Source organism: Mus caroli, chromosome 4, assembly GCF_900094665.2.
Source record: "Mus caroli chromosome 4, CAROLI_EIJ_v1.1, whole genome shotgun sequence".
In the NCBI taxonomy this organism is placed as follows: domain Eukaryota; kingdom Metazoa; phylum Chordata; class Mammalia; order Rodentia; family Muridae; genus Mus; species Mus caroli.
Genome location: NC_034573.1, coordinates 67017379 through 67030162, shown reverse-complemented (window position 1 = coordinate 67030162; position 12784 = coordinate 67017379). Strand labels below are relative to the sequence as shown.

Here is a 12784-nt window from a genome sequence, read left to right as displayed (position 1 = left end):
TCAAATATTAGCTAGAGTTGTGGCTCTCACCCTGTGTTTTACGACACCCTTGAGGGTTGAACAACTCTTTCACAAGGGTCCCCTTAGACCATCCGAAAACACACATATTTACATTACAATTCATGACAGAGGCAAAAGTATAGTTATATAATAGAAACAAAAATAATTTTATGGTTGGGGGTCACTACAACATGAAGAACTGTATTAAAGGGTTGCAACCTTAGCAAGGTTGAGACCCACTGAGCTAGAGCCTGAGGTCCTAGTGGGAGGGTGTCAACTCATGAATTTGGGGGCATTAGGGTTATGATTTATCTTATAACAGACTTTTAGGTCTGCCTGATTTGCAAAATAAGTTAATAGAAATACATTCTGTGCTTGTCGTGAACCTTCCAATAGATGATGCATTCAAGTTGTGCAGCAATTGATCTGGGATCTGAGGAGTGTGGACTTCCCTACCATAGCTAAAGCCTTTTTTATTGAAGGCATGCTTCCCGGGACACCATTCATCAGAGACCATGAAGTTTGGCTTCCCTTCTGACACCAGTAGAGAGCCAGGATTGCTGCTATTACCACAATTCTTTGGCTGTGCTAGGACAGTAGTAGAGGGTGGGGACAGTAGCAGAATATGGGAACAGTAGCAGAGAACCTTTTTAAAATTTTTTTATTTTTATTTTAAACAAAGAACTCTTATTGTAATTCTTCCTGCTTGCCTTTCTACCTTGCTGTTTTCCTGCCTATTGCAGATAATGGTGGCTTTGTAGACAGGAAGTTGAAATGAATTACCCTGCAGATAAGCTTTATTAGAGGAATTACAGCATCACAGCCTGTAGTGTGAGGACAAGCATTCAGGTCCAGATAAGAATTTTATTGTAAGACACAGCTCGCAGGGATAGTGCTGATGGGGTCAAGAAGGGACACAGCCTTCAATTTTCCTCAGAGTTGAAAGACAAGGAGAGTTACAGCACAATGGGATCCCAAAAGGAAAGGCGTACCTTCAGATCCAAGGAACAAAAGATTTCTTGCTCTCAAAGGATTTCAAGGGCAAGTTGGGGAGATGGTTAAGTTCCATATCCTGTAACCTAGCCTGCATGTAAAAGTCACAAGACACTGATAAAGTAATAATTCTAGTTTGTCTTGGGTTTAGGAGCAGATGGTCTGCACCTGCCAGAGGGAGGGGGGAACTCTGAGAACTGCAAGGTTACTGAAACACCTTCTCAGCACTATCCAGAGAGTCTGTAACCTGACCCACCTGCCCTTCCTGCCTTCCCTCCTGTCCTTCACCCCCTTCAACCTTCAGTCTTTGCTCTTCTTTTTCTTCCTTTTAATTAAACAACAACAATTTGCTACAATTTAGCTAGAATGGTCTTGATTAGACTCATAATCTTCCTGCATTAGCTTCCCAGGTTTTTCTTCTGACCTCTGTGGACTTCAGACATGTGTGGGATACACAGATAAACATGGGAGTTAACCACTCATGCACATAAAATAATACATCTAAAACAAATACCAAAAAAACACACCCTTAACAGATTCGGGGCAAAGTGGATTAAGAAGATAACATGAGTTTTGTGTTCAGGCTATTTGAATGATCTGTGGTCATCAAATTGTTATCCGTAGGTACTGTCAATCTCCGTGCAAGCTTGTGAGCTTCTCATTTTCTTGTTCTGCCCAGGTGCGTTTCCAGTGTGATGCATGTACATCAAGAGTAATCTCTCCATATCAGGGTCAGGAGACGAGAGATAGTTTGCATTGTTCAGGGATTAACTATAAAATCTTGTCACAGCACCAAATAGAAGAAATAACCAAGTTCTGTTGCTGCTTTTTTCAGTAACACAGTGTGCATGAAAGGATTTAGTCTTTTGTGAGTACAGGCTATCCCTAGCATTTTTAACCCTGATGAAAACTGGTAATGTTTCTTTCATGCTGGTGTTGTGATAAGTTATTTCACATCTAAGGAATAAAATATTTTTCAAATACCTGCTGTGTCTTTTAGTTAGTATATATATTATTTGCTTAAAAAAAAAACCTGTAATTATCATGTGCTGTCAGTCACAGTTCATATCAAATTACAATACTCCTAGTTCTCTAGTGGAGAAAGAAGGAAGGATAGACTGCATTTTCTCTGATGTACTATGTCAAAGTAGATAGTATACAGCCTATCTATTGAGGAAAATGTTGGTGCTTATAGTCAATCTAGTGAGTATGAAATCACAGAGTATGTGCTTCAGCTGGGGTTACTATTGCTGTGATAAAATACCATGACTAAAGACAACTTGGGGAAGAAAGGGTGTATTTCACTCATCATTCCATATAACAGTTCATCAAAAGCAGTGAGGTCAAGAACTGAAGGCAGGCTGGAATCTGGAGGCAGGAGCGGATGCAGAGGCATTAGGGGGGGGGGTCTTACTGGTTTACTCCCATGGTTTGTGCAGCCTGCTTTCTTGTAGAACCCAGGACCACCTGCACCAGGGTTAGCTCAATCCACATCAATCCAAAAACTGCTCTGCAGTCCCATCTATAACCTCATTCTACTGAGAAATTTCCTCAACTGAGGTTCCCTTTCCTCCCCAGTGACTGTAGCATGCGTCAAATTGATATAAACTAGCCAGCACAATGTGTGTTTCTATAAAGAGTTTGTTACTCAAAAATAAAACCATGCCCAGTTACATGTAGGGCATTAGCTGCTGATTTCGGTGGCTGGAACACAACTAGCCTGTATCTTCTATCATGTAATGAAACAGATGACACCGTTAGGCTATAAGTTGCTTCAGAATGGAAACTGATTGTAACAAAGCAAAGCAAACAAGACAAAAAACAAATGTAAAACATTATGAGAGGGCTGGAACTTGGAGTATCATCCCTGACCTTTGGGAAGAGAGAAGGGCTGGAACTGAGTTTGACCTATGTCTCTAAGAGTGAGCTTGGGAAACTTCTGGGTTGGTAAATACATCAAAGTGTAAGCAGAATAATTGGAATAGACGTGGCTTGAAAACTCTGTGGTTACTCATGTTACCTCTGTGTGCCCATTTTGCTAGTCTTCATGGTAAGCTGTGAAAAGTGAGTAAATTTTTTTCCTGAATTCCATGAGCCTCTTTAGGAAACTATCAAACCCTTGGGTATTTCCTGGGATTCTCTGATGTATAGCTGTTTAGTTAGAAAGAGGCCTCATTTGAACTGGTGCCTGGCAAAGGAAGTGGAGCAGCAGCGTGGATCAGAGCTCTTAGCCTGGGAGTTTGTGCCAACTTTCAGTAGTTATTAACTGAATGACAATGTTGAACATCTAAATAGTGCCTGGAAAGTAGAAAAATTAATTGGTGTGAGAAAACTCCAAACATTTAGAGTTTGAAACCCTAGAGGAAAAAAGGTATATGAATGTTTCCACAGAAGTGAATTCGTCTGAGTTATTTGCACTGACCACAAAATAATAGGTATATTTATTCTTCAAAATTCAAGGATTAATACATATATAGTTAGGGATTGGAGAAACACAGTTTGTTAATTACTTTACCTTTCTCTGAAGTTCTTTACAACTCAATTTTTAACAAATACAATGAAGACCTTTCATTCTAAGTTGTTTCCACTGCCCTTCCACTGGCGTTCCAGGTAGCTATCTCCCAACACGGGAAATACAACAGGCTCTCTGCCTTCTCTGTTCTCTTCATTCTAGGCCAGTCTATGGATTTTTATACCTTTCTTGCTTCTTTTTTAGTTCTCTTTCTCTTTCTTATACATTTTCTGTTGTAGTTTTAAACTGATACCATTTAATTTTCATATTTTGGGCAGGAAAGAACAAGTTAGTACCCTGTACCAGAACATCACCCTTGTGGAGCCAAGGCTACTCCAACCGTATGAACGTGTGATAAGGAACTTTCTCCGTGAGATCAAGCTCCAGAGCACAGAGATGGAAAACCTGGCCATTGCAGTGAAGAGGTATCAAACCACTTCCTTCCTAAGGACACTTTAACTTGTTCCATGACCTGGGTGGCAAAGGGTCGGAATGGCACAATCATATTATGATGCAAGTGGACCTCATGAACTTTAGGAATCTAGAACACTGTAAAATATTCCATACGGGGTAAGTTTTGTCAGGTAGTAATTGCAAGGTTAAACAGCAGTCTGTTAGTAGATGATTGCCATCCTATGAGGTCAACTCCTCAGAACTGCTGAGTCCATCCTGAAAAATTCAGAATGTTTGTTTCTATCCAGCTACTTGACAAAAACAGATGCTAAGGGGCTTTTCCTGACACCCAGTTCACTGAGGAAGGCAGTGAAGTGGGGATATGGAGTTGGTGATCAGGGCCAACTCTGTTTTACCCTGGGCAATTCTTCTGTTGGTGATTACATAGCCCAAAACTTCTTACTTCTGGCAATTCTCAAAAGCTGCTGGCTTCTGGTGATTTGATTCTTGCTGACAGCAGGAGGGGGTTAAGAAAATAAGGCTTAATTACTTGAACTCTTTTTTTCCCTCTAGCACAAGGGCCCCTCTCTGGACAGAGGACAGGCTTGGAGTTCATTAACTCTTTGTGAGCCAGAGAGAAAAGAAAAGGAAGAAAGGGAGAAGTTAGGCACATACAGAGACACACAAACACATAGGTGCTTGCCCCCCACCCCACACATACACACTTTGACTGGGCCTGAACACTTGTCTCATTCTGCAGATGTTCATGCATGCTTATGTACATATGCATATACCTATACATGCAGGCTTGTGTGTGTGTGTGTGTGTGTGTGTGTGTGTGTGTATTTGGTGAATGGGGCAGACCCCCCCAAAGCCACACTTTATTTCTTCTCTCTGGTAATTTATACCTTCTAGATAAAAGCTCTTAAAAATTAACTCATCGATAAAATACAGAAGGATGTTGATAATAGGTTGAAAGCAGTGCTTAGAAACCATTCTTGAGAGTGTTCCTTGTACTTTAGTCTACAACTGTGAAGAATATATAATAGTAATATGACATTAGATCTAATTGTCTATTGCCTTAAAGTTCTTTCCTTTGTGTAGGTTTGTCACTCAATTGTAGCAGTATTTTCAGATTTTCTGACAGTCTCCCAGAATCTTTCTGACATAAGTTACTGTTTCTTTCAACCCAATATTTAATTTCTTTTAGTTGTTTAATGTCATTTTACACCCAAGTAGTCACACTGGCAAGCTTAGTATATTATATAGATGGATTGGGAAATACCATATATAATATGTCTGTAAAGTGAAACCTGATGTAGATGAGTTTTGAATTTCCCTTCACAGTTTAATCCAAGTGTACAATGCATTTTTTGAATTTCAGAGCCCAGGACAAGGCAGCCATTCAGCTAAGTGAGCTGGAAGAGGAAATGGATCAGAGGATTCAAGCTGTGGAAAATGAGTCCCGGAAAGATGTGAGTTTGTGGATTGGTCATTCATTCATTTGGCAGATTTTCCGAGAGTACCTTTTCTTGTGGAGCTATAGGTGCTTTTCTTGGTGCTAACGTGTTGGGACAGCGGGTGTCACTAGTTATTACTCTATGTAAAAAAATCAACACTCTGCATGTTTGAGCAGGAAATAGATTTTTTTTTTTTATAATCAGAAGTGTTTTGTGCTCATGAATTAAAGAGGTACAAAGATGTTATCCAAGTAAGTGAAAGATGCTCCACGTGAGGCATGGCATGAGGTTCAAGTGAGTTGGAAAGGAGTCAGCTTTCATGGGAAGGCAGAAGCCTCATTGAAAAGAATGTCATGGAGCAGAGGACTGGCAGGCAGATTGTGAGTTGGCTTTGGTGAGGTGGCAGAAGATCTATTTTTATATTGGCCTGTCATGTTTAATGTTGGAGGAACTCTTAAGTTGAAAGCTTTATGCTGTCTTTAGTGGTTTCTCTAGAAGGGCGTGTTTTTCAGTATAAAATATATTTGGGAAGTTGATGTTTGCTGAAGGTAGAAAAAATAGATATTTCTCTGAGTAAGTCATATTAGGACTTAAATTTTATTTTGATGCTGAGAGGTAATAAGAGTGCAGACCTGAGCGCTGGCGTCTGACACACTTATGTCTACATCCTGAGTTCACCCTTCCCAAGGCCATGTGGCGATGGTAAAGTAATCTCCTGTCAGTCAAATTTACAGAACAGTCCTGCCACCCACCAGCCTCAAAGAGAGATAATCATCCTGACATATATAAAGTACTGAGAAGTGTTGTCTGTGATAGGCACGACCACGGCTGTTATGCTTTTTTTCTCTTCTATCCTCGACTCCTTTCAGATAATTTACCTTCTTTCCTCGACTCCTTTCAGATAATTTACCTTCTTTGTCTTTACCACATACTCAGATCCCTTTGGGTATCTTTAATTGTTCTCTCTCTTTTAATAAAAATATATTCATTAATTCTTTGAGAATATCATACAGTATATTTGATTATCTCCATTTGTGATTGATTATCTTCAAATTTTACATTAACACACAGTCCAATTGTGTTTAGGAATAATAAATTCATTCTTAGCCTTCCTTTAAAACTTTCTTCCACTGTTGAATCTGTACTTCTATTCATGGATCAAACAGTTCTCATAGTCACATATAGTATGAACAACTCTCCTTGCTCCCAGTGCCTCCCAAACCAATTCCTGGTAATGTAGATAATCACATGGCCTCTATCTCTAACAATTTCGTGCTTTACTAATGATAACATCTTTGTATTTTCCTGGCTTCATTCTAGAAGTAAAAAAAAAAAAAAAAAAAAACTTATATGATGTATAGCTTCTTTCTTGCATTTTACTTGTGGCCAGTCAGTTTCTATCCACATAAACCCTGAGACTTTAGCATGCCAGTCAAGGACTTTCCTGCCAGATGAACATTTTGGCACTGGGAAGAACTATGCTTGCCAGGTCTTTCGAGCACCAACCTCACACCTTTAATCATGTTTTCTCTGGATATTTACACCTACTGGCTCATTGGAGACTTCCCCTAGCTTCCTCCAGTCACCATGGCATCCTTCTGCCTCCTGGACTCTTCATCCTGTATACCTCTGTCCCAGTGGCATTGCTTCACTGCTTGTGAGTCTGATTTTATTTCAACTGTTTCTTTACCTTGGTGATTATCTATCTATCTATCTATCTATCTATCTATCTATCTATCTATCTATTTATTATTTTTCACTTTTTTGTGTAGCACTGGCTGTCCTGTAACTCACTCTGTAGTCCAGGCTGGCCTTGAACTCAGAGTGAACTCTGGACTAAAGGTTTGAGACATCACTGCCCAGCTGCCTTGGTAATTTTACCTAGACTCTTCTACTTCCCTATATTCTGCAAAATTGAGTCTCCAGTTTGCATCAATTTCTGCATCTAGTTCTCTATCCAAGGAAATCTCTTTTCCCCATGACTTCTTTTTTGTACACGAAATGCATATCTTTTGCGCTGTAACACCTTTAGTAACTTACAATTTGTGTTTAGTAAACTATACTTATATAAGATATAAGAATATGGTAAGTGTGTGCATATGTGTGTGTGTGCATACATGTGTGTGCTTGGTAAAACTGTACACTTTCAACTCACTTTGTATATGGTACAATATCTGATCATTGTTTTTTCGTGTGTTTGTATCTAATTATTCTAATACTTTTTGTTGAAAACAGTATTTGTTTGTTCATTTTGTGCTGCACAATACTTGTGTTCTGCCCAAGCCAGCTTGCTGTGTTTGTGCAAGTTTGCTATACCCTGACTCTGCTCGGAGCCTGGGTCAGTGTTTCCCTCTGTTTAAAGCTGTTGGTTCACTGTGATGAATCTTGAAGTCTAGAGGTTTCAGTCCTTCCTTTCTTTCCTTTACAGAGTTGATTTGCCAGTTTTATTTATTTAATTTTATTTTTCTTTTTTGAGACAGGGTTTCTCTGTATAACCCTGGCTGTCCTGGAACTCACTTTGTAGACCAGCCTGGCCTCAAACTCAGAAATCCACCTGCCTCTGCCTCCCAAGTTCTGGGATTAAAGGCATACACCACCACCGCCCAGCTATTTATTTATTTAATTTTTACAAAATCAACTTATATTGATGTTTAAAAGCAAATCTAAAACAGAATCCTGCAGAGGCTTTGTCTTCCCAGTTATCTGTAGATTAGGATAGTACAGTGACATTGTAACAGTACTGAGTACTCTCTATATGAACCATTCTCTATATCTACTTTCTCAGAAGTGTTTGATAGTCTGCAGTATGTAGATACTACACATGATTTTTCTTAATTGTTCTATTTTGATGACATTAAAAACATTTTGAAATTTATTTCTGATTGTTACTAGTAAAGCTGTGAAAATATAAAATATTGGTATATTAGTATACACACACACATATATATGTACACACACACACATATATATGTACACACACACACATATATATATGCACACACACACACATACATACGCAAACACACACTGAGTAACTTCTGATGGATTCCAGCAAGGTTTCTTGGTTAATGATAACAATCTATGAGCAATGAAAATTTTGCTTCTATTGTAGATAATGTTTTCTTGTCTTACTATGATATATTCCATCTTATGTTGAATTAATTTTAGTGAATTATATTTGTGCATATAATTATAGCTCATTGGAGAGAGCTAGAGAGAGAGTAATTTTTATTGTGTTGGGATAACCTGCCAAAGATGAAGTGTAAAAGAATTTGTCAGACCAGAATCGTCTGTTTTTTCTGGGGTCATATTTAAGTACATAGGAGGTAAGCGCTCACTGTCCAGTTAGGTAGAATTTTATAGCAGCATTTATCTCTGCTGGGATTAATCATTTGGTGCAAGGCCTAGGAGTCATAGGAGTTAGGCATTATTTTTCTTTTATAAAGACATCACAAGTCATCAGGTAAGATGACTAGCTAGCATTTAGGACCTGGTTATTGACAGGTGGGAGATTTTTATTTTTATATTTTGGTCTTTGCTTTTGGTCAATGATGTTATTTTTATTCATAAAATAAAAGAGATAGTAGAAAAGCAATTATTAATATTTATTATTGAATACTGTGTTGCTTTTTTCTTAATGTATTTCGATGTTTTCTGAGATTTTTGCATTAAACATCAATATTTTTTATTACTTTTTACAAAAAAGTTTAAAATGAAATGATATCATTCATCTCTTATTTTTTTTCTCTGTCAAACTCCTACTATGTCCTCAGCCCTCATTTTCTCTCAAATTCATGGCCTCTTTTTCTTTGTTATTGGAACATGCATGTGAATAAATACATGCACAACTCTGTGCATAAGTACAACATGCCCAGTCTGCTTAGTGTTGCTTGTGTGTATATGATTTCTGGCCTACCCACTTGCTTTTAAACAGTTAAAGAGCTAGTCCCTGGGAAAGACTTACTCTCTCCTCTCATCATTCCATCGTAATTTTTATTTAGAAGTAGAAACTCATGAAATTTCCCCCTCTTAATTTAGCACCCTTATTGGTGTTAGTTTCTCTTGTCTTTCCAAGAGACATGGTTTTAACAGATCTAATAGTTTTCTGGCTTTTTCAATATTTCATCTCTCTCTTGCATGATGTTCCCTGTGCCTTACATACTTGAGTTGTACTATGCCTACATCCATTGTGACTGGGTACCCTACAATCAACTTTTCTTTGTATTTTGATCAGTTGTGGTTTTCTATATTATATTGTTCTTGAGCTGTTCTTTGAGGGGGCATTAGCTACACTTTTTATCATGAGTATTTAGAATGCATTTATGAATCATGCTGGGTTAGTAAAGTGGTAGTAGTAGCTTCTCCCCTAAAGACCATGGCCTCACTAGGTAGTTTGGGTAGTTGGATAAGTCTCCAGTATAGAACATGATTTCCTTTGTGTTGAGTGGTGGCCCTTGAGTACAATTAGACAATGGTTCGTTACCATACCAACATGCCTGTGCCACAATTGCACTCTTAGAGATCTCATGTCCTGCTGGTCATTGTTGTATAAAGTCACAGGTAAATAGGACTTTTAGGTGCTTCCCTTTCATGACAGCACTTTCTGGTAATAGAAAAGTTATTCTCCAGCAAAGAGATTTTTGTATTCAAGTCATGTCTGTAAAGTCCACAGTATCTTTCTTCAGCTGTAGGTACTCAAATAATACTTAAATAAGTGCAACACAATAGCCTATATTGTTTTTGGAGACTCTTTAACTTCCTTGGCTTGAAAGAGAGTTTTTTATTCCTAGTGTTGGGGATTTTGTTCATCTATAGCTCTTGTGGAGAGTATTGTCAGCCCAAGTGACATAGTAAAATTTTAAATTTTATATGCATTATGAATATATATACACATATAGTCATTATATATGCTGTTTTGTAAATAAAGAATGATTCCTTGTGTTTCTGAAAACCTCTTAGTGTTGTTTTCCCCCTTTCTTCACTACTGTATTGACTTCCTTTTTTTCCTCCAATTTGAAAGACCACTATTTTTTGAGTTTTTCTTCTATTTTCTCTTGTATGTCACTTGTTCACTGCTATTTCCCTCTCTAGGGACAACGTCTACTTGTAGATACATTTTTACTTTCCTCATTTCTGTGATTACTTCAGGCTATATACTCACATCTGACAATTTGGATCTTGGAACTGTAGATGAGAGAGAGCACATACATTTGTCTTTCTGAGTCTTGGTTACCTCACTCAATATAGCCTTTTCTATGTTCATCTACTGCAGATTTCATTTTTTTTTGTTTCAACTAAATCATATTGAATCACGCATATGAACCATATTTTTCTTATCCATTCCTCAAGTCAGGGACATTCGGGTAATTTACTTTTCCTACCTATTGTGAATAGACCATCAATGCACATAATCTGTGGGGCTGATAAACTACCAACATTAGGAATAAAAATATTAGCCATATGTCAAGGATTGGTATAGTGATACAGAGTATGTGGTAGAATTATTTTTTCTGTTTGTGAGTTCTCTGTACTGATTTCCATAGGGGCTGCACCAGTTTGCAATCCCAACAACAATGAACGAGGGCTCTCTTTACTTATATCTTCTCTAGCATTTGTTGTTGTTTGGTTGTTTTGTTTATTTTACCCATTTCTGGGGTTTGATGAAATCTCAAAGTTGTTCTGCATTGCATTTTCTGGATCACTAAGGATGGTGAACATTTTGAAATTATTTCTTACATAGTATCTTTTTGAGAACTCTGTTCATATATATAACACAGTTTCAGAATGTGTCATATTGTTGACTCTTTGTTTTTTGAGTCTGTATCAATATGCTGAATGTCTGAAGCAACAAGGGGATTCTAATTATCTCCTGGTGTCCATAGTAGCCAGAAGAGAACATCAGATTCCCTAAAACTGGAGATTGAGATTGTTGTGATGATGGAACCAAATTCGGGTCCTTTTTAGGAAGAGCTGATGTTCTCAACTGCTGTGCCATCTTGCCAGCCCAGATACCTCGACTTTTTGATGTTTTTGTTGACTCTATAGGAATAACCAAGGGAGTTCCAAACTAATGCTAAAAGTCAAACAGCTATAAGATTAGAATAGGAAATACTCTACTGGTCAACAGTAAACACATGTATACTGGCTTGACTATTTATTATAATTAACAAAGATTTATTTGTATAAAAATAAGATAGGACAAGTATACCAGTTGTGACTTCCTGAGACCTGAGACAACACAGTGTGTAGGCAGTCAGTGGAGCCCATAGATGTGCTATATTTTTTGATAGTAATGGTTAACTGATTTATTGGTATGTTGTTGTCTTAGCACAGAATTACAGTCTTAGACCTGAACTTGAGGATGATGTGTGAATCTTCATCTTCTACATTTCCACTAGTTTTATAGGTTTCAAGTCCCGCACTGGTGTACACCAAGACTTCCTGGCATTCTTCTGCTATCTTGTCTCACTGTTCTTGTTTAGGAACATTGTGGTCAGTTTAGCTTGACCAAAAGTGCTTCATGTTGATGTGGGTTTGAAGGACTTTTAAGAGCAGAAATACTCACATGATGTCTTTTATTTTCCTTCTAGGAAAAGCGCAAAGCTGAGGAGGCTCTCACTGACCTCAGACGTCAGTATGAAACAGAAGTAGGAGACTTACAAGTGACCATTAAAAGGTTAAAAAAGGTGTGTATGTGGCATCTAGATGTTCAAGAAACAGTCTCAGTGTCTCACTGTATCTAAGACATTGAAACTGGAAAACATTTAGAATTATATTAAAGTAGAAGAAAGAATGGCATTTCTTAGTTGGTCCAACTCCTTGGGAGACTCATTTTTTAAAGGCCCACCTGACTTTTAACATGGGGACAATAAGATGTCTTATCCTTGAACAGTTATCATACTCCTTACTTTAGTTTTTTTTCATATTTTTTATTGGGTATTTATTTCATTTACATTTCCAATGCTATCCCAAAAGTCCCTCACACGCTCCCCCACCCACTCCCCTACCCACCCACTTCCACTTCTTGGCTCTGGCTTTCCCCTGTACTGAGGCATATAAAGTTTGCACGACCAATGGGCCTCCTTTTCCACTGATGGCTGACTAGGCCATCTTCTGATTCATATGCAGCTAGAGGCAGGAGCTCTGGGGGCAGGGGGAAGGTATTGGTTAGTTCATATTGTTGTTCCACCTATAGGATTGCAGATCCCTTCAGCTCCTTGAGTACTTTCCCTAGCTCCTCCATTGGGGGCCCTGTGTTCCATCCAATAGCTGACTGTGAGCATCCACTTCTGTGTTTGCCAGGCCCCTGCATAGTCTCACAAGAGACAGCCATATCTGGGTCCTTTTAGCAAAATCTTGCTAGTGTATGCAATGGTGTCAGCGTTTGGAAGCTGATTATGTGATGGATCCCCGGATATGTCAAGTC

At 38.3% G+C, this 12784-nt stretch overlaps 1 protein-coding gene across 2 annotated transcripts in view; it reads left to right on the top strand.

The window, feature by feature from the left end:
- Rasef (RAS and EF-hand domain containing) overlaps positions 1-12784 on the top strand; it is a 69573-nt gene that overhangs the window by 16213 nt on the left and 40576 nt on the right. For both annotated transcript variants that reach the window (XM_021160795.2, XM_021160794.2), the window contains exons 2-4: positions 3784-3930; positions 5283-5373; positions 11949-12044. In XM_021160795.2, the coding sequence (XP_021016454.1) occupies positions 3784-3930; positions 5283-5373; positions 11949-12044 (334 nt within the window). The remainder of the gene's footprint in view (positions 1-3783; positions 3931-5282; positions 5374-11948; positions 12045-12784) is intronic.